The sequence below is a fragment of the Panicum virgatum genome, chromosome 4N, assembly GCF_016808335.1.
Source record: "Panicum virgatum strain AP13 chromosome 4N, P.virgatum_v5, whole genome shotgun sequence".
Lineage (NCBI taxonomy): Eukaryota > Viridiplantae > Streptophyta > Magnoliopsida > Poales > Poaceae > Panicum > Panicum virgatum.
Genome location: NC_053148.1, coordinates 3,825,706 through 3,847,952, shown reverse-complemented (window position 1 = coordinate 3,847,952; position 22,247 = coordinate 3,825,706). Strand labels below are relative to the sequence as shown.

The following is a 22,247-nucleotide window of genomic DNA, read 5'->3' as shown; positions in this document are numbered from 1 at the left end:
TTTGGAGTGGGCCTATAACTTGTTTTCCAGTAGTGACTTAAGCCGGCATGTCTCCCGTGGGCTTGTCTCACTAGAGACTGGCTGAGAAAACTGATGCAACCATCCAATCACACTCTAGGTAGGCTTGTGTGGTGATCCAATAACTATTTGTGAATTTTGTCATTATGAGATTAATATCAACGAGCGGACATTATCCTACAACAAAGTTAGAACGAAAGAAGTAAAAGGAAAGACTGCTTTTAATTCACTAAAAATTGTAATGTTGGAATCTGGTAAAATAGATGCAACTGCGAATGCTCGTATATCATATCCAAGGCATTTACGATGACAAAGGCTTCAAAAACGGCATGCAAAGCACATCTAGAAGTTGAGTACCTTTTAGAGCCTGTTTATTTTCGTAGCAGATTTGAATACAGTTCATTTCTGTAGCAGATTAGTAGCAGATTTGAAGTTTTGAACGGAGCCTCTGGTGACTACCGTTGCCTCTGGCTGAACGGTGACAAGGTCACTACAGGGCATACGTTCGCCGCTAGTAGTAGCAGCAAACGAAGCCCCCGTCTAATACCGTTCTTCTTTCTCCTTCCTTCTTTTTTTCTTCCTTTAGATTCCGACGGTCCGCCTCCCCCATTGGTCCGCCAATCTCACCTGTTGCCCGCAGCCACCAGCGATCGAGCCACCCACCAACCACCCATATCACCACCTTCCCACCGGCTCGCCAGCCTCCCCTACCGCCGGTGACTTCAACGGCGACAAGCCGCCCATCAATTGTCGCCTTCTCTGCACCTTCGAACTCCGATGTCCTCTACTCCTGGCAGTGCCAGACCACCAGTTATCCTGTCCCAACCTGGCCGCCGCCCCTCTCCCCGTCTAGCTTTACTGCCAGACGACCCGCCATCACCGTCGGGCCGCCGTCGCCCTATCTCTCCCTCTAAGATCGCCGGTTATGGACCTATCCTGCAACCCTAATCTCTAACCCGACGAATTTGATTCTGGCGATGTCCGTCGGTGAGGATGAACCACGCGCGCGTAATCCGAGGCCCTGTTTAGTTACCAACAAATTTTACACAGTATCTGTCACATCGAATCTTCGGATACATACATGGAATATTAAATACAGTTGAAAAAATAACTAATTATACAGCCTAACTGATTAGCACGAACTGAATCTTTTAAGCCAAATTAATTTATAATTAGATATTATTTATCAAGTAACAATCAAATATGCTACATTACCGAAACTCAAACTGAGGGACACCGATCCCGTGTTCGAGTGTCACTCGGCGCGGGATTTTCCAATGGGTGCTGAGGTGTGAGTGTGTGAGCGTGTGCATGTGTGGTGTGTTTCAAGACTACTCGGACAGACTCATCTACGTTAAGTCCGGTCAATGTGATCATCTAAAGTTCTTAGATAACTCCACAGTGCTCCCGTGCTTTCAAAAAAACTGAGAATTTTGGAACGGTGACCATCCGCAGACAACGAATCAGGAATCTGTCACGTGAGACACGAATCGCGGGGCCCGGTCCCACACAACCTGAAAGGCACGCCCGGTCCCACCAAGTGTCAGGCCTCGCATCTCTCCCAGTTCCCCGTCTCCTCCAGCGTCGATCCCGCCCGCATCCCATTCGCTCGTCTCCTCCTCCGGTCGCCGTCACCCCTCGTCGCCACGCGCACCCCGGCCGCCGCCGTCGCCGTCACCGCTTCCCCCCACAAAGCCTCCCGGACGCCCCACGCAATGGATTTTTCCACCGCGTCCTCCTCCAGCCCCCATGGCGCCGCCGCCCGCGTCGCGCGCTGCTGACTCGCCCCCTGCTGATCCCAGCAGGCCCGCCGCCGGCGCGCCCGAGCCGATCACCGTCCCGAGCCCGCGGGACCACCTCCACCACCACCTGATCGATCGCCGGGACACGCCGCGGGGCCGCGCGTGGGAGCCGGAGCGGAGCCGGCGCGGAGGGGCGATGGACGGGGCGGCGGCGGTCAAGCTGGTGTCCGGCGAGGCCGGGTACGTCCTCGAGGACGTGCCGCACGTGTCCGATTACCTCCCTGATCTCCCGGTGAGTGCCGCCGTCCCGTGTGGAGGGGGGTCGATCTGGTGGGATGGCGCGGGGAGCCGCTGATCGATCGCTGCTGCTCGAGGCGAGGTTGCTCGCTGCGTGGCATCGTGGCGGTGCGGCCGAATCGTGCGATGCGAGAACGTGGAATGTGATTATGATCCGTGCGATCTAAAGTTGTCAGCCAGTTTTGTTATTACTTATAGTGCTTTTTGTTCGTTATTAGTTATTTGCGTTATGGGCTTATATGGCGTGGGCTTTTTCGGTGTGATTGGCACAGCGAGTGCTTTTTCAGCACTCGCCTTTCGAGGGATCCCATACAGTACATTTTTACTCTTTCCTTGTTTCTAATTTGGCCATTTAGATTTAGTGATAGCGATCAATGTTTTTAAATCGCCTAATCGTCTGATCGAACAATGGGCGGACCAGAAGACTAATCGTGATTAGTCGTCGACTAGGGTCGATTAGTCGAGTCTGATCGACCCTAGTCGTCCAGGACATTTAGAATCCGTATATATATATATATATATATATATATTCTCATATAGTATAGGAGTTAAGTATTGAACTACTAGTATATATTCTCATATATATTTCAGGCCAAGAAAGTGTCTAGTTTTCTATGTCTAGTACTGAATATAGAGCAAATGGTGACTTACTTGAAATTGGTTCCTTGTCCTCCATAATCCATACTCCATCCATAGCTCCTGATCCTCTTTGCAAACTCCATAATTCCATATTCTTGCTGACTTGTTGCTGTTGTCCTGTTGAAGCTGGAATAACAAAGAATTAACAAGTTAGAGCACTATATGACAGTAGCAGGCCAGCAGCAACAAGTACAAAACCAAACTAATAAAGAAGCAATGAAGGATAAAGCAACAATGGTCCAGGTCCAACACAAAGCCAAAAACATAGTTCAATACATAACAAAAGCCAACTAGGCCAGGCTTATGATAAATCTCTAATCTCTACTCTAGTAAATCATCATTCAAATGGAGCCTGCATCCTCTTCAGTTCCAGCAGCAGCAGAATCGTCATCCTCCTCCATTGCTTCATCTTGTTCATCACCGTCATCATCTTCAGGGATAACTGGAGTTGGAGTTGAAGTTGGTTGGTTCCTTGGACGCTTCTTAGAAACATATGTCATCATCCTACCAGAGGCAGCGCTAGAACTTGCATGAGCAGCAGCAGCCCTAGGGAAGTGTCGACCTTGGAGACCTTCCGTCGCTTCAGGTTCAAGTTCACCTTCTCCAACCGCTGCTTCATCACCTTCTTCATCCGATAGCATTGACACAACCACATTCCGTGCATTCTTCTTCAAGTAAGCATCCATCTCTCTCGAAACTAATTCGGGCACATGTTCACATTTGATGCAATCAGCACTCCCACCAGAAAGGTGCTGCTTAAACCTTTTGATTCCGGCAGGAATAGTTTTCTGGCAAAATATGCACTTCACAAAGTCCTTCTTTGTTGGATCAGGCCACCACCCAAATTTCCATCCCGGGTCTTTGGATTTTGCCTTCCTCTTCGGATCGACGGCTTCGGCAGCAAGGTGTGGCGGCAGTTTTGCTATAGCCTTCTCAGCATATGCTGCAGAATCTGGAGCAGTTGAGGAAGAAGAACCAACAATACCAGTGCAGGCAACCACTGAAGGACGGTCGGCAGCGTCACCACTCCCACCAGCACTGCGTGCATCTGCTTCGGGCATTATAACCTCCACCATAGCGCGCCTCCGCTCCCCTTCTGCACAAGACGCAAAGGAATCACAGGATGCAATGGTGCTTGGCAGCAAATCGGCACACTGGAAGTCTGGAACAGAGGAGGGAAAGCAAATCGGCACATTGGAAGTCTGGAACAGAGGAGGGAAAGGAGGGAAGAAGGAACTGCTCACCCGCACTATCAGAGGACGACGAAGCCATCTTCTCTGGTGCTCGCCGGACCCGTCACCCGTCCTCGCGTTCGCGCGCCGACAGAAGGAGGTCGCGGGTCGGGGCAGCTCGCCGGAGGGAGCGGATCAGCGGAGGGAAGAAGGGAGCTCGCGCGCGGCGCCGGCAGGCCGTGGCGGCGGCGGCAATGGAGGGAGCGGCGGCCTAACCCTAGTGGCGGCAATGGAGGGAGCGCGGCTCGGTCGGGACTGGGGAGTCTCGGAGTCGGGATGGGGAGCGGATCAGCAGAGGGAAGAAGGGAGCTCGCTCGCGGCGCCGGCAGGCCGTGGCGGCGGCGGCAATGGAGGGAGCGGCGGCCTAACCCTAGTGGCGGCAATGGAGGGAGCGCGGCAATCGGGAGTCTCGGAGTCGGGACGGCCGGACGGGGACGGAATGTGTGGCGCTGGCCGCTGGGAGCTCTCTTGAGTTCTAACCCTAGTGGGCTTTGGGCCTCTCAATTTCTCACCGGCCCACAAACAATCTAGCCCAGTTACAAAAACCTGATCGAGAATACTCCTAGTCGGGCGATTAATCGCCTCTAGTCGCCGATTAGTCGCTCGACCGGTCGATTAGGCTTCCTGATCGAGTCGTGGACCCTAATCGAGTGCGCTGGACCGATAAGGTCGATTAATCGCGATTAATCACGATTAATCGCTTGATTTGAAAACATTGATAGCGATTTGCCATTAGTTATGGAGGCTACAGATGAAATGTGGAATCTGAGAGATACCCATAAACGATTTGTGATCATGACAAATTTTCATTTGATGTCGCAGACCTACCCAAATCCATTGCAAGATAACCCAGCATACTCGGTTGTGAAGTAAGCTTGAACTAGCTGGCTTGATAAGCTCAAATTCTTCCCTTACTCATTGCAACTAACTTGTCTTTTTTATTTCTCACCTTCAGGCAGTACTTCGTAAACCCGGACGACACTGTCTGTCAGAAGGTGAATTCTTGAGGAACTTCTTGTCCTTTCTGCAGATTTTTTTCTGATACAAATACTTCACTTCTACAAAGTATTTACACCAATCCTTTGATGCGAACTATTGTTCAATGCAGATTGTTGTTCACAAGGATGGCCCCAGAGGGAACCACTTCCGTCGTGCCGGACCTCGCCAAAGGGTACATGAACCTTGTGCTTTTCATGTTATGTATGCTAATATTACTAACCTCATAATCCTTTTTGTAACCTTGTGCTTGTCTTGGCTAGGTCTATTTTGAACCAGATGAGGTCCATGCATGCATTGTTACCTGTGGAGGATTATGCCCTGGACTTAATACTGTGATTAGGGAAATTGTATGCGGTTTATCTGACATGTATGGTGTCACCAAGATACTTGGGATTCAGGTAAAAGTCATTACATCGTGCCGCGAAGTCCACATAAAGCATGTAATCAATCATTCTACTACCCCTGGAGTTTGTCAGCACTCATTTGATGTCCTCGTGTTTATTTTCTCATAGGGTGGGTATAGAGGCTTCTATGCTCGCAACACCATCACTTTGACTCCAAAGAGTGTAAATGACATTCACAAAAGGGGTGGGACTATTCTCGGATCATCCCGAGGAGGCCATGACACCATGAAGATTGTTGACAGTATTCAAGATCGTGGCATAAATCAGGTACATGAAAGAAAGTGGCATTTCTAGTCTGCACATTTTTGTCTCATTCCTGTTACCACTGTGTACTTCTCTTAATTTATTAGCACCATGAAGATTCGTTTACCAACCTGAGACAGTTAAACCTGTACATTGGCTCAACTCTTTGATGCTCTGTTCAGGTCTATGTAATTGGTGGTGATGGTACTCAAAGGGGAGCAGGAGTTATATTTGAAGTAAGCACAATTTTAGACTAGCAGAAAGTGTTTTTAGACCTGCTTGAATTATAGCCTTTCTTGATGGTGTCTTGATAGCCAGCCAATCGTATATTATCACAACCAATTACTGTAATATGTTTGTAAGTCACTCTTTCCTTGAATCTTCTTCAGGAAGTTAAAAGGCGTGGTCTGAAAGTTTCTGTTGCTGGCATTCCAAAGACTATTGACAATGACATCCCTGTAATACAGTTCTCCACATTTTAGTGATATTTTGGTGGAATATGACATTTGACGCGTACCCTTTATTCATGAACCCATTGTTACCTATGTTTAGGTAATTGACAAGTCATTTGGTTTCGACACAGCAGTCGAGGAGGCTCAACGTGCAATAAATGCTGCTCATGTGGAAGCTGTAAGTGCTGAGAACGGTATAGGTCTTGTCAAGCTAATGGGTCGACACAGTGGTAAGCTTCAATGAGAGAGCAATATGTTATGCTAGTAAGGGGCCGTTTAGTTCCCAAAAATTTTCACCTCCCCTTTAAACACATGTATGAAGCACTAAATGTAATTAAATAACAAAACTAATTACACAGTTTGGATGTACACGACGAGACGAATCTTTTAAGCCTAATTATTGCATGATTAGCCATAAGTGCTATAGTAACCCACATGTTCTAATGATGCGGTCAAAGGCCTCAAAAGATTCGTCTCGCGGTTTCCAAGTGAGTTCTGAAATTAGTTTTTTAATTAGTGTCCGAAAAGCCCTCCCGACATCTGGTCAAACAATCGATTTGACATCCAAAAATTTTCACCCAGGGAACTAAACGGCCCCTAACTTATTTTTGTACGCTTTTCTGCTAATATCTTACTGTAAGCGGTACCTTCGAGGAAAACTCCTGTGCCTCTATGAAATTCTTGGATGTCTGTATGTTATATCAGTTTCTCGATGAACTTCTATGGAAATTTGAATAATATCTTTCTTGCTTTAAGCTGCTACACAGACAGATTGCTTTATTTTGTCTAATGGATGAAATGGGGCAGGGCGTTTTGCGCCTGTCAGTCTAAAAAAATTTGAAGAATATCTTTGAATTTATATTTGAAAAGATTAACATGACTGATGCTACTATGGCCAATTGTTGCTTGTTATGTTTCATGCTCTCTTGAGTAGAAATATCGGAATAGCTGGCATACGTGAGCTTATTGAGTTATGGGTTTTCCACTTCCTTCTAGGGTGCATTTAGCTCATTTCCTTGTTTGTATATGCAAGAGCTTTAGATAACATGGATGGATAGATAATCAACTCAACGTGCCTATGTTCCTTCCTCGAGGTTCGACTGGAAGGGGGTGGGGGGGGGGGGGATTCCTTTGAATCTAGTCTCAAATTTGAAGTAAATCGCATAAGTTCTTATCCATATACAGATACACTCCTTACTGATTTCTAGATTAACTAACTTGTTCATTCATGTTTTCCTCATAAATTTGAATAATGACATTTTTTTTACTGATGCAGGTTTTATTGCGCATTATGCTACTCTGGCTAGCAGGGACGTGGTATGTATACATCTCCATCGAGCCAAAACTATGTTGGGTGTATTTCTATGTTTTGCACACAAGAATAAAGGGATCAAATGTGCTCCTTTTGTCAGGATTGTTGCTTGATTCCAGAGTCACCTTTCTATCTGGAAGGTGAAGGTGGACTTTTCAGATATATAGAAAAGCGTTTGAAGGATAATGGTCATATGGTTATTGTTGTTGCTGAGGGTGCCGGACAGAAACTTATTGCTGAAACCATGCAGTCAATTGGGAAAGATGCCTCAGGCAATGAGCTGCTTCTTGACGTTGGTCTTTGGTTATCTCAAAAGATAAATGTGAGACATGGATATTCCACTTGCACCTCCCATCTACTGTCTAGATGTTGCTCTCATCTGCAATATAAGCACTTGCTTAATCAATGTTTTACTTGTGAATTCAGGAGTACTTCAAGAGAAACAAGATGACCATTAATCTGAAGTACATAGGTCAGTGTTTTTTTTTAATATGTTTCAGGGTTCAGAATTCCTAGTTTCACAGTAGCAGATCTCAGATGATGTTCCTTCTTCTATTGCAGATCCGACATACATGATCCGTGCCATCCCTAGCAATGCATCTGATAACGTCTATTGCACACTGTTGGCTCACAGTGTGGTCCATGGTGCCATGGCTGGATATACTGGCTTCACCATTGGTCAAGTGAATGGTCGGCATTGCTATATTCCCTTCTATGTAAGTCACCGTATATTCACAATCAGAACAGGGAGTTATCTTTACCGCATTTCAGCATCACAAGCTAAGTTTAAAGCCTACTCCATTCTGCTTCAATGCCCTTTGTACTGATTATCTGCATCACTCACTCCAGAGGATAACCGAGAAGCAGAACAGAGTTTCGATAACCGACAGGATGTGGGCAAGGCTGCTCTCCTCGACCAACCAGCCAAGCTTCCTGTGCAACAAAGTTGTCGAAGAGGCGAAGAAGGAACAGGAAAGGACGGCCCAACTTATAGATGGCTCGCCTTCCCATCGGAAGCTTGACGGGAAGGTTGAAGGTCCCAACTCTGGTGATACGAAGTGAGATCAACGTCCGCTTATGTGGTGCAGATAAACCTTTTTTTTCAGCCTATTTAGTTGCTATGGCAACTGATGATGCCATTTTTCCAGTCCGCTTATATATCCCTGACCAATTTTTCCAGGGGAAAACCCTATCTCTAACTCGGTGCTAAATAAATATATCTTTGTATAGTTCAGCTGGTAGACTATCTGCTGTTTCTTTTGGAATAAGCTCAGGAACACTAGAAATTAGAATATTATATAGAGAATCTAGAACTGTAAGAACACAGTTCCTGGAATGTGTACGTCATACTATTGCCGGATTTTTTAATAGAACTCCGTGCGTGTCATTATGGCTCCGTATGCCCCGCCGCCGCTGGAACTCTCTGCGGAGGTGGAAGAAACGGCAGAAGGAAGCCCACGGGCCGAACGACGAAAGGGAAGCTCGGCAAAGCCAGCAAGGAGACGTCTACCCTTTTCTTTCTCTTGATCCACATAAACTTTCAGCCAACTCTCAACCATCCATAATACTTGCTCTAACTGAAAACGCCCCCACCCACCCCGGGCGGCGGCGAGGGGTACCTTGCGAGTGAGTGGGGACGGACACGAGACACGAGGGTCGAGGTTACTTACCGCGGAGGTCACTCATCACTCGCCAATTAATGCTGCGCTTACGGGAATTTACCAGTGGTAAACGTCATTATTTACAGGTAAATATCAGTGGGCTGCATTCATCTTGATTTGATCACTGGAAAAGCCGGGCCAAAGCCCATGTCGAACGAGACCCAGGGAAGAAGAAGAGGACGAAAGCTGACAGGGCCCATGAATAGAGCGCGAAACGAGCCCAAAACCGACTCGTGACTCGTCAGTCGTGAGGCGGTGCGGGTGCTCGGAGCTGGTTGTTTCGTTTAGCCCCACCTCGGAAGAGGAGAGACGCGCGCGCTGGGGACGCGGGTATAAGAGTAGGGGGCGGGCGCACATTTAAAACCATCTTTGCGCTTGGGGCAATGACGCAGCTAGTGAGGTAATACCGAGGCGCGTCAATTGCTGGTTGAAAACTATTTCCAAACCCCCTCTTTGGCCCTCTGGGCCACTGAGAATTTCTGGAAGGGCTCCTTCTCTTCGGAGAGGGGAAAGCCCTACAAATCAAAGTAAATTTTATAAAATCAAGTGAAATATAGTGCTTGTCTTTATTAGTTTCTCGATTGGCTCCGTTACGTTGTGTTCTGTTTTGGGTCCGAAATATATTTGCTTCGAATATTTTTGTCCTCTCACTTGGTACTAAACGAGTGCCAAATTATTGGCATGTCTAAATAATTTTGGGTGGGCAGATTTTTGTTCCCAACCAATCAGGCTTAGTGATGCAAAAATCAAAGAAGGCTTAGTGAAATATTTTATAAAGCTATGCTATGAAGCTAGGGACAACTGGACAAGACATAGAATAAAGCTTCAAATTTGCACGAAAGAATAAAGATAGCCAAATTGGCAAATTCACGGCCGTCTAGGCTGGAAGCCAACACGAAACCCGTCACTGTTAACTGGCACTATGCTACACGCCTTACACCAATCCAAGTAGCCAAGCCCTTGACCTACAATACTCTAATGTCTAACCCTGAATCCCTACGGTCAGCTTTGGTAAAGCAAGCATATCTTCCACGACAGCATCAGCCTTGGGGCCTAAATATGGCGTTTATAAACTGCTTCAGGTTGCTGCATGGCAAGATCTCTATATCCAGATTAAGTGGTTTGAGCAACTTCTCGGAAGTCCTGGGAACTACACATTTCTTGTATCCCAGCTTCGCAATAGCCATCACTCGCTTGTCCATTCTTGGTACCTTTTAAACAGAAAATAGAAAGAAATATTACGACAACTGGTTACAGTTGAAACAAACTTGGCAAATGTTATCCCGTTTGGATATGCCAATTTGGCCTCTTCGCTTACTGTCATGTAGTCTACTCCTCCGTTTGTTTGCCACATGCAGTTAGTTTTAACATGCAAATCAAATCTGATCACTTAATTAGGCAGGTAGTTAAGATCCGATTTCTAGAATTGCTCTGTGGGATTTTTTTCAAACACAGAATTGCACGTTTCATGGGATGGAGTACTCCACAAATAAGTGACCTTTTGGGGTTATCTCAAGTAAACGATTTTGGTGTTTGGTTTCCAATTTTTCACTCTATCTAGCTAACTTTTTTGAGGCCAGGATATACACGCGAAAGACAGGATTGGCTGGGATATAGCTTATGGAAAACTGTATGGGGATCAGAGATATAGTTTGCAGTCACTGATTACTTGTTTGGACAGTAAATTTTAACAGCACAATAGACATTTGTGAAGGCCTGGAAGAATAAGATAGGCGTTTTTAAAAAAAAAATTCAAGCATTAATCTCCACTATTCTTTTCACCAACATATGTTATGTATTTCCTGTCAAGTGTCAACTCAGATTACGGATAAAGCAAACATGGAACAGAAGAAAGCTTACAGTTCTAAGTTCACCGCCAAGACCGATCTCTCCAATAAATGCAACATCATTTGGGATAGGAAACTCCAAGAAACTGAAGACAGAAAGAAAAGAGGCTTCCTTAAAATGGACAAACAGTGAAAAGATAGACCAAAACTGGTAATGACTCTAAAATAAAGCACTAGAATTACTACCTGCTGCAAATTGAAGCTGCTATCGCCAGATCTCCTGCGGTCTCAGTCAACTCGAAGCCACTGACGACATTCAAAAAAATAGCCTGCAGCATGACCAGCAATATAGCACCAGAAGAATATCGGAACAAACATAGAAAATTGTCACTAGTGCATTTCTGTATTATTCCCTAATCCAAAATTTGGCAACTTAAGAGATTTAGTGAACATGGTCAGAGTTATGCCATTACCATATCACATACTCGCTTAATACAACCAGAATTCGAATGCATCAAACATGTCAGGACATCCACATATCACCTGCTCTAATGTTGACGCAAACTAGGTCATCAGACCACACTGATGCAAATAGTAAGCCTATACATATGACAGCCAACTGATTTTATCTCAGAATTAACACCGACACATTGTAAAGAAACATATATTGTCTGATTAGTACTAATTAAAAAGTAATCTCTACGAACTTACATTATCCTGAAGTTTTAGGCCTGCTTGCTTCATAAGAACCTACAAAATAACAAACAAGATTATCATTTCACAAAATATAGGGAAAATGGTATTTGTCAATCGTTGAGTTGTGACTCTGGTTGTGCTAGGGATCAAATCTTGGTGCAACTTTACTCGGTGTGAGCATCTGTATGGACAGTGTGCGTCCATGCTCCCAGAGGTCATGTGTATTTGTGTCAATGGTTATAATGTCAAAGAACACATACTACCAAAACATCTCATCCCACATATATATTCCTGTAATCTGGAAACCAACCTCATTTTCCGCTTATTCCAGCAGAATGCAACAAAACATGCAAAACCAAGTCTGTAAGAGGGCTAACATACATCAACATCAACAAAGCCTTTTAATCCCAAGCAAGTTGGGGTAGGCTAGAGTTGAAACCCAACAAAGACCATTATTCATGGTTCTGGCACGTGAATCGCGGCTTTCCAAGCACTCCTATCCAAAGACAAATCTCTAGGTATACTCCAGTCTTTCAAGTCTCTTCTAATTGTTTCTTCCCATGTCAACTTCGGCCGGCCCCTGCCTCTCCTCATATTACCGTCGTGCTTTAGAATACCACTATGCACTGGTGCCTCTGGCGGTCTCCATTGGACATGTCCAAACCATCTCAGCCGGTGTTGGATAAGCTTTTCTTCAATTGGTGCTATCCCTAGCCTATCCCGTATATCATCATTTCGAACTCGATCCATCCTTGTATGCCCACAAATCCAACGCAACATGCGCATTTCTGCAACACTTAATTGTTGGGCGTGCCGCCTTTTTGTAGGCCAACATTCCGCACCATACAACATTGCCGGTCTAATCACCGTTCTATAAAACTTGCCTTTTAACTTCTGAGGTACCTTCTTGTCACAAAAGACGCCAGATGCTTGGCGCCACTTCATCCATCCCGCTTTGATTCTATGACTAACATCCTCATCAATATCTCCATCTCTCTGTAGCATCGATCCCAAATATCGAAAGGTATCCTTCTTGGGCACTACTTGGCCTTCCAAACTAACATCTCCCTCCTCATGAGTGACACCGAAGTCACACCTCATATACTCAGTTTTAGTCTTGCTAAGTCTAAAACTTTTGGACTCTAGCGTTTGCCGCCACAACTCCAGCTTCCTATTCACTCCCGCACGGCTTTCATCAACTAACACGACATCATCAGCGAAAAGCATACACCAAGGAATATCACCTTGTATGTCTCTTGTGACCTCATCCATCACTAGGGCAAAAAGATTCGGGCTCAAAGCTGATCCTTGATGTAGTCCTATCTTAATCGGAAAGTCATCTGTGTCACCATCACTTGTTCGGACCCTAGTCATTACATTATTGTACATGTCCTTAATGAGGGCCACATACTTTGTTGGGACTTTATGCCTATCCAAAGCCCACCACATCATATTCCGTGGTATCTTGTCATAAGCCTTCTCCAAGTCAATGAAAACCATGTGTAGGTCCTTCTTCTACTCTCTATACCGCTCCATGACATGTCTTATTAGGAAAATTGCTTCTATGGTTGACCTTCCAGGCATGAAACCAAAATGGTTCATAGTGACCCGCGTCATCCCTCTCAAACGATGCTCAATAACTCTCTCCCATAGCTTCATAGTATGGCTCATCAACTTAATTCCCCGGTAGTTGGTGCAGCTTTGAATATCCCCTTTGTTCTTGTAGATCGGCACCAATATACTCCTTCTCCACTCTTCAGGCATCTTGTTCGACCGAAAAATACGGTTGAAAAGTTTTGTTAGCCAAACTATAGCTATATCACCTAGGCACCTCCACACCTCGACTGGAATACCATCAGGGTCTGTCACCTTACCTCTTTTCATCCTTTTCAACGCCTCTTTGACCTCAAATTCTTGAATCCTCCTCACAAAGCGCCTGTTGGTGTCATCAAAAGAGTCGTCCAGCTGAAAAGTTGTATTCTCATTATCCCCGTTATACAGTCTGTCAAAATACTCTTGCAATCTAAGTTTGATTTCATCCTCCTTCACCAAGAGCTGATCCATATCGTCCTTAATGCACTTAACCTGGCTGAAGTCCCTCGTCTTTCTCTCACGCACCCTCGCCATCCTATAGATGTCCTTCTCTCCTTCCTTTGTATTCAGTCGTTGGTACATATCCTCATAAGCCCGACCCTTCGCCTCACTCACAGCTCGCTTTGCGATCTTCTTTGCCACCTTGTACTTCTCTATATTATCTGCACTCCTATCAAGAAACAAACGCTTATAACACTCTTTCTTCTCCTTAATAGCCCTCTGGACGTCCTCGTTCCACCACCACGTGTCTTTAGTTTTGCACCCACCCCCTCTGGTCATCCCAAAAACTTCCGAAGCTACCTTCCGAATGCAGGTCGCCATCTTCTCCCACATGTAGTTTGCGTCGCCCTCTTCATTCCAAGAGCCCTCCACAATAACTTTTCCCTTGAATACCTCGGCCATCTCCCCTTTTAGCTTCCACCACTTCGTTCTTGCGATCTTGGCTTGTTTAGACCTACGGGCACGCATCTGAAAACGAAAGTCGGCCACCAGCAGCTTATGTTGGGAAACTACACACTCTCCGAGTATCACCTTACAATCGAAGCATGCTCGTTTATCCTCTCTTCTTGTGAGGATAAAGTCGATCTGACTAGTGTGTTGGCCACTACTGAAGGTCACTAAGTGGGACTCTCTCTTTTGAAAGAAAGTGTTGGCTAGCATTAGGTCAAAAGCTACAGCAAAGTCTAAGACTTCCTCCCCTTCCGGATTTCTGCTACCAAAACCAAAACCCCCATGTGCCGTCTCGAACCCTGTGTTTGTGGTTCCTACATGACCATTAAGATCTCCTATAAAGCTAGATAAGCTAACATACATAGGCAAACTTATTAGTGTTCACATCAAAATAAGCTAGATAAGCTGTCGAGATGACATGAAATCTAATGGCAACTCAGGTTAAGGTGCTATTTTTGCAGACTTATGTGAATTCGACTGTGACAGAATGATCTTGAGCTGAATAAAAGAAGTCAGGTCTGGCACTATTTATGCAGCTACACCAAAATAATGGTGTTATCAAGCTAAAGATAAGCTAGCAACAATATTAATTTCACAGGATCCCAATTTTACAAGTCACCCTGCTGGAGCTTATCCATAGATTTATACCCTATAAGAAGTTAACATGCAAGTGGCAGTTTATCAGAGGTGCAGTGCTTTATTGGTTGGATGTGTTAACTTGACACTTACAGAGATTATGACATCAGCCCTTCTTGATGGTATGCCAACTACTTGTCCAGAACGATGAGAACCAGAAACACACAATGCCTGCAAATGGAAGAAATTTCACCTCACGGAAGTCCATTGCCTTTTAAATTAGAGCTACTGACAACTCAAGTATGTGACACTATGAGAACAAAGATACAATATTAAGTATTGGAAGGGAAATAATATAGTCACTTCAATAAGACCCAGTGATCATACAGTGAAGATTGCAATACCTGAACTTCGATAGCAAAGGTCCTAGATCCATCTAAAATAACAGCTACAGCAAGCCCGGCTAGAATTTCAGAATCAGAGTCATGCTCAGTTAAGAACATCTGGCTAGGATTCAGAACAGCTTGCAGACCAAATTCAGCCATCTCAAATACACCAAGCTGGAACAATAAGAGGAAATGGAACAAGTGAATACATGTTCTTTAATATCTTCCATAAAGTTTGATGTCTCATGAACACAAAAATGACCATGAAATTAAAGATAAAAAGAGAACAGGTACACATCTCAAATGGCAGGTTTACAAACAGCTGTTCACAAGAGAAATTGTAGTAGGGGTTCTGATACAACAGTCCAAATTATGGAGTTACACGCAGACAGAGGATCACACTCCTGTAACAAGCAATTACCTTGTTGGCAATGGTAGATGCAGTAGGATGAGTCTTATTTTAGAAGGATAAAGATGTCCAGGAGCAAGAGTGAAGAAGGCATCAACCAACCTGGAAGGAGAATTGGCAAAGCTCTAGATGGGCATAGCGGCACATGAAGGGGAGGCAAAGGATGGATTGATAGAACAACCATGAAAAAAGGAAGAAAAAAAAACAAAAGGAGGGCAAATGGAGAGGGAGGGGTAGTGCAACACAGCAGTCAGATCGGAAGGGGAAAACTCAATAATTATTTGGTTCTTTTTTTCATGGAACTAGGAATCATATTGGATTATCCATGAACAGGATACAATCATGATCTGGGCAATTCAAAAGGAAGTCTGGCACCTCATTAAGTCATGTGCAACATAGCCCTGCGCTAGAAGATTGTTAGGTACATAAGTTTGCAGCTTTGTTACAAGCACAAGGACACAAACAAGTTTGAATTTCTGAATGTTTAAAACAATAGAAGATGAAAAATAAGCTATGACAACTATTACAGTTTACTCCTGCAATCTATAGTAATTTGTGCAGTATGATGGTCTAGCCTTAGTTCAAATACATTAGCATTATCACAAGTAAATTATACTAGATGAACGCCTGAACTGTAACATATAGGGTTTGTCAAACTACTGCAATCAACTATCCATATAAGAATCAGGCAACAGTTTCCATTTTTAACATAACCGTGTTGTACCCATTTTGCAGGTTAGTCCAGTATGACAGTATTGATATTTTTATACACTTGTGGAGCAAATTTGATAGTTGATAGACGGCATGGGAGTATACCTCATCTGTTGAACCGAAACGATTCTTAACCGACCGCAGCAGTCGATGGGATGAACATCTCTCTCCCTAAAATAAGAGGACGAATCTTTTCATCATGGTTAACATGTATAAATTTGCAAATAAACATAAACCTGAAATAAGCAGCACAATTTAAACCTTTATTGTGTTAGCATTTTACATGTTTATCATCTTAGAGATTTATAAACAAGTATTACTTTTCTATATTTCTGAAGATGATCTAGTTGTATGAACTGGATCATTCTACCTTCCATGATACAAATGACAACACAAAGCACTTGAAAGTTTCAAGAAATGTTCATATTTTCCTCCAATATTTGGAAGAGTAATTCACCAACCTCCATGTACAGAACAACATCCACTATGTGCTCTAAGAGGCGAGGACCAGCGATATCACCACTTTTTGTAACATGTCCAATCTGAAATATCAAAAAGAAGTGATAAGATGCTACTAACGAGAAGAAAATAAAGGCAGTAATTTGTCTAGGATGTGTCCATAAACTTCTTGCATGGTGGTTAGCTTACCAAGAAAACAGGGATATTAGTCAGTTTTGCAAATCGTAACAAGGCAGAGGTGCATTCCTTGACCTGTTGAATACAAAAGGCAGAGATTTACAACAGGCAACATAGATATGAATTATTCAGTACCATGTAACATAGTCTAGTTCAACAGTGTGGACTTCTATCCCATAGATTTGGCACCATCTCAAGCTAAAAGATGTAAACTATGCTAGATTCTGTAATAAAACTGAAAAATAATGCCGATTCCTACATCGATGTCTATTGCATAAAAATATCCATGAAATTACTTTTGCTTGAATCTGGACATGTTCAAGACTATGAGCGGCGAGCCAGGTACTGTAGCACGAGAAGGCTCATCTGATGTGCAATCCCGAGCCCTTATGCTGCAACAGCAAGGTTGCCGCTTATGTCATTTAGATGCAAACACAGCTTATTGTCTGGTTACTCTGCTAGTCAATCATGACATTGGTATTATTTTACATATCTTGTTTAGTGCTAAGTTTCTTAGAGGTCAAACCATCCCATTTATATAAGGATGGGAGTGCATCTCTAAAAGATTAAGAACTAAGAACCAACTACTAAGTTCTATTCTCTAACCACACTTCATAGATCTGAACAGAGAGGCATTTCTTAGAGGTCAAACCATCCCATCTATATAAGGATGGGAGTGCATCTCTAAAAGATTAAGAACTAAGAACCAACTACTAAGTTCTATTCTCTAACCAGGCTTCATAGATCTGAACAGAGAGGCATGGAAGGGAAAAAAAACTCCCGGACAGCTCGCCAAGGCCAAGAGTTCCCCTCCCCCAGGGCCCAGGGTCTACAAAGTCAGGACCGCACCAAATTGTGCTCATAATATACAGAAAAGGCATATTGCATATCAAGCTCAACCTAAATGGAAAGTACTGAAAACAATGCAAGCCCTTGAATTCGTTTGAATTGAAGAATGAACTTCATTGCCCGAACATATACAAGTTCCACAACACTATCTATCATTATTATGGCAAAAGCAAATGAAACTGATACAGAATAACAGTAAATAAATTTAACGTAGACAACTAGCCAATAATGAGAAGACATGACATGTTGGCATGCAAGGCTGGTCTCAATATAACCTGAAAATTATAGGTGAACTAATAGAAGCACCTGTGCTAAATTGCCAGCACTTCCAGCGAATGATTTGACATAAACTGTTTGAATTGAATCGATAATAAGAGCCCTTGGAGACAGTGGTTGAATTTTGTCCAAGATATCCTGTGAAACAAGATTTTTGAGGAATATAGATGGTATATCAGAATCAGAGGGATTGTTAAGGTTTCTTCTGAGAAATGTTTTAATTAGGACAGATGGTAAAAAGAGATCCTCTTATAACTTTAGTCAGGGCCGTTGTCATCTATAATAAATACATTTTAGATAACATGCAGATTGCTCAGTTTTTACAAGAAAAACCCAATATTGTAGAAAATCTTTGAAACATGTGATTCTCAGGCTGTTAGTTTTGCTTTGTTGATATGAAGTACGAATTTGAACAGAAGAAGTACAGGACACTAGCAGCTTTATAGATAATTACAGATGATAGTGGTATTGATGCATGTTGAATCATAAAATGGTAAAACCAATGAGTAGATTAGCCCAGAACAAAATACCTATCTATCAGTAGTCTTATTTGCTGGTATTAGGAAAGCTCATTTAGGTGAAAAATGGCTGAGATGAGCAAAGAGTTTTACTACATATTTTTGGCACTCCAGAACATTATGTTACAGTAACTTTGTTCAATGGAATTATAAGGAGTTTCCCAATGGTAATAAAGACTAGCATGTTCACCTTACATAAAAATGGGTCTATGATCCAAAAAATAAAATTTAGGAGTATGCACAAGTGGTGCCAGATGAACAGATTACCTCAATCTCCGTACCAGAGTAGAGGTATAACTTGCTAGACGTGATACTCATCCGATCAGCCCTGTTTCCAATTTGCTCAATACTCTGGAGCATAGTTACAAAGTTATAGCAAATATAGTGTTCTAAGATTCTACAAAATTCAAATCAAAGAGAAATAATCAAATACTGAAGGCTAACAGAAAAAAAAACATTATACAGATCAGTGAATAAGACAAATAAGAATGTAAGCTACGGAGATTGGATAGGCCATAAAGATTTAAGAGACTGTAAGTTCCAGTTCCAGCCATAACTAACCTCCTCACCAGAAACATATACAACAGGCGAAGACTCCTCAACCTTGAAACCCTCCAATATATTCGAAGCAAGCTACAGATACAGAAAACACATTTGTCAGATTCCAGAGACAGAAACATCTGTTATATTCCAAATGCTAAGGAATAAGGTTACAGAAAACTACATAACTCAAAATGTAAGAAACTAATTAGAAATATATTGAATGGTATAGTGTGGACAAATGAACGCAGCAATCATATTGAATTGAACGCACCAAGACAAAAATGCAAGTCAAACTAACACTGTATAGCCAAATGTGTACATATTTTACCTGTAACAACAATGAACTTTTGCCAACACCTGGATCCCCACCGACTAATATCAAGGAGCCTGCATAAGTTTGATGTAATAGGTAAAGCACCGATTAATGGGATAGAAAGATGCTTATGTGACTTGGCAGTTGTCACATTTACATTTGTGGAAAATAATGACCACAACAGTGAATGCTTCTTTTGGTATCAGAACTCTCCTATGATAGGTAGTTCGCCAAATAACACGTACAGAAGAAATGTTAAAGAAGTTGCGGCATGTATGGCAGAAGAATTGTGTACTATAAGGTGCAGCTATGAGTCCTAACTTTACTCAAAGAAATATTGCAAGAAGCTCAACATTCTGGAATCACAGATGCAATTATGAGCATGTTACTAGCACATAGTTTGCTATAGATTTGCTATGTGGTACTGTAAGCTTGATTCAGTACCGTTTCAAATAGGAGAAACAACTTACAAAATTCTAAATAAATGACACTTTAGCAACAGCAATTTACTGGCACATGATTCCTACAAGTGATTTAAAAAGCTTTAGTGCAACTGAGTTTATACAGATACGACCCTGATCCATGCCTGGCAGATACAAGCTACCTATCAACCAACACCATAAAAGTTAAAGAGATGGTTTACCAGGAACAATGCCACCACCAAGCACTCGAGCAATCTCCACTCCAAAGCTCCCCGACCTACAAACAAGACAAATCCATATATGTCATCAGCTAATAAAGAAAAAAAAATCCTCAGCAAGTCACCTAGCAATTAAATTGCATGGAGATAATATATTTGAAGCTAACTACCACGTGCATATAGAACAATATAACAAATTTCAACATCACAGCTTCATTTATCTATACAATTACTTCCCCGAATGCATTGGATAAGAAGCCACTGGAGATTACTCTTAATAACTTCTCACAGTAACAAAACATTGAGCTGGTGAGGAATGTTACAGGGGTATGCGCCACTTAGCCTGATTGACCCCCTTGTTCACCTCCTGAAGGCTCTGTGGCACAATCTCCTTGCTCTTCTGAGGAATCCACGACCGAGCGATATGCGACCCCTCCGCAGAGGCATTGCCACCAGTCCCCGGGACGTACTTCTCCAAGGTCCCCGCCGCGTTGCAGTAGCGGCAAAAGCCCCACCACTGCGAATCGGCCTCCTTGCAATTGCTGCACACGAACGAGAACTTCTCCTTCCCGCCCTTACCGGCGGGCTTCCGCGGCGCCGCCACTGACGACCACGAGGTCTGGGCCTTCGCGACACGCGCGCTCGCCCGTACCCTCCCCTTCTCCTCGCCCTCGCCCGCACCTTCTCCCTCCTCTTCCTCCTCCTCGTCCTCCTCCTCCTCCTTCGCCGCCGCCGCGGAAGTGGATGACGAAGGAGGGGAGCGCTGCTTGACGATGCGGCCCGACGCAGGGTCGAAGACGGCCCAGGAGTTGGACTCCGCGGGGGGCTCGGGGTCGGAGGCGGAGGGTGAGGGGAGCACTGCGGAGGCTCTGAGACTGTCTGTGACCAGGTCGTAGGTGGCCCATCCGACGCCGCCGGTGGTGGGCGCGGAGGAGGATGACGACGACGAGAGGAAGCGAGGGCGGGCGGCGAGCGGGTAGCTGGGGAGGCGGGGGTGAGGGGGGCGTGGGAGGCGAGGGTGAGGGGGGCGTGGGAGGCGAGGGTTCGGCGGGCGAAGGAGGCGAGCCGAGAGGTGGAGGAGGGAGCGGAGCGAGGAGGTCGAGCGGAGCATCGCGGCGGACGGGTGGGGCATGGAAAGGCGGACGGGTTTCGGAGGGTTTTGGCCGGGGTTTTGGAGGAAGGGAAAATTTGTCATGCGACACTCTTCAAATGTGGTTTTTACTCGAGCACATTAAAAAATTATAGTCTTTGCCCCAAAACACTAAAATTTTGTGGCCATTTGTCACAGCACACTAAGAAGGATGGGATGGATGGTCTTATTAACACCGTTAGCTACAGTAGTTAAAGGGCTCACCTATCATCCTCTCCAACGATATCTTCCCCTTATCTTCCTAAGCAACGCAAGTAGCCGTGGCGGCTGGTGCCTAACCGCGTCTACTTCCCCCGTCTCCACGCCTGAGCTTGCCAAGTTGCTGCCGCAGGGCCTCCGCCGCCCAGCTCCGTGCGAGCTCGGCAACGAGCGAGCGCACCGCGGGCCTGAGCCCCCCTCCCCCGTCGTTGAGTGCCCAGCTGCCGGCGGCCGCACCTGACTGGAGCCCCCACGCCCCGCCCGCACTGCTAGCAGGAGGAGGAAGAAGGAGGCACAGTAGCGGTGCGACGGCGCGGCATCGTCAGGGAGGTGCGGCCACATCAAGCGGTGCGACGGCAGCAGCGGGAAGGGGCGGCGGCGGGCGGCTCCTCACTGCCGGCAGCAGTTGCATCTGCGGGTGTCGCGAGCAGGAGGAAGAGGATGGAGTCACGACAGTGATGCGAGGGAGACGGAGGGCAACGGCGATGTGCTATGGCAAATGGCCACAAAATTTTAGTGTCTCTGGACAAAGACCATATTTTTTAGTGTTCTAGAGCAAAACCACCTTTGAAGAGTGTCCCCCAACAAATTTTCCCTTGGAGGAAAATGGAGCGCCACTGCCGCCGCGGGAAGAAGGGGAAAAGCGGGGTGCCGGACTCGGGAGGTGTGGGTCAAGATGGGAATGGGCCGACCCGGCCCTGGCCTTGGATCCGGCCCCATGGCCTCGAGTCCAATTTTTATGGATCATGGGTCGACCCATTTTTCTTAAATGTTATGGCCTTAATGGTTTATTGGGTATTATGGGTCGACTCAAATATTTTTTTATAATCATAAACCATGAATACTATCAACACTTTTAGAAAAGATAAGATTCAATATTAAAACATATCACAATAATATTAAGATTGTTAGCAATGCATCAAATTAAATATGTTTACTAGCAATCCATGATTTTAATTTTATCCATTTTCACTTCCAACATATGATATTCATCACTATATTTTGAATATATAGAA

The 22,247-nt window shown here is 44.5% G+C and overlaps 2 protein-coding genes and 1 non-coding gene across 3 annotated transcripts; 2 read left to right on the top strand and 1 right to left on the bottom strand.

Moving 5' to 3' along the window:
- Positions 1–1,607: 1,607 nt before the first annotated feature.
- Positions 1,608–8,690, top strand: LOC120669871 (ATP-dependent 6-phosphofructokinase 6-like). Its single transcript, XM_039949750.1, has 14 exons — positions 1,608–2,052; positions 4,751–4,797; positions 4,884–4,923; positions 5,037–5,099; positions 5,188–5,325; positions 5,440–5,598; positions 5,757–5,810; positions 5,964–6,032; positions 6,127–6,256; positions 7,303–7,343; positions 7,439–7,660; positions 7,765–7,810; positions 7,900–8,054; positions 8,188–8,690. The coding sequence occupies exons 1-14, from the start codon at positions 1,768–1,770 to the stop codon at positions 8,398–8,400; spliced, it is 1,662 nt and encodes a 553-aa protein (XP_039805684.1). The 5' UTR covers positions 1,608–1,767; the 3' UTR covers positions 8,401–8,690.
- A 674-nt stretch (positions 8,691–9,364) lies between these two features.
- LOC120671755 lies at positions 9,365–9,514 on the top strand. The gene has a single exon (XR_005673844.1). It is a non-coding gene; the product is annotated as a U4 spliceosomal RNA (small nuclear RNA).
- A 271-nt stretch (positions 9,515–9,785) lies between these two features.
- On the bottom strand, positions 9,786–21,037 carry LOC120669856 (DNA repair protein RadA-like). Its single transcript, XM_039949726.1, has 15 exons — positions 20,207–21,037; positions 19,887–19,942; positions 19,259–19,317; positions 18,949–19,020; positions 18,655–18,738; positions 17,900–18,007; positions 16,757–16,819; positions 16,570–16,650; positions 16,214–16,279; positions 15,007–15,162; positions 14,756–14,833; positions 11,498–11,536; positions 11,033–11,115; positions 10,860–10,932; positions 9,786–10,210 (listed from the first exon to the last, which is right to left on the bottom strand). The coding sequence occupies exons 1-15, from the start codon at positions 21,013–21,015 to the stop codon at positions 10,040–10,042; spliced, it is 1,998 nt and encodes a 665-aa protein (XP_039805660.1). The 5' UTR covers positions 21,016–21,037; the 3' UTR covers positions 9,786–10,039.
- Positions 21,038–22,247: the final 1,210 nt, after the last annotated feature.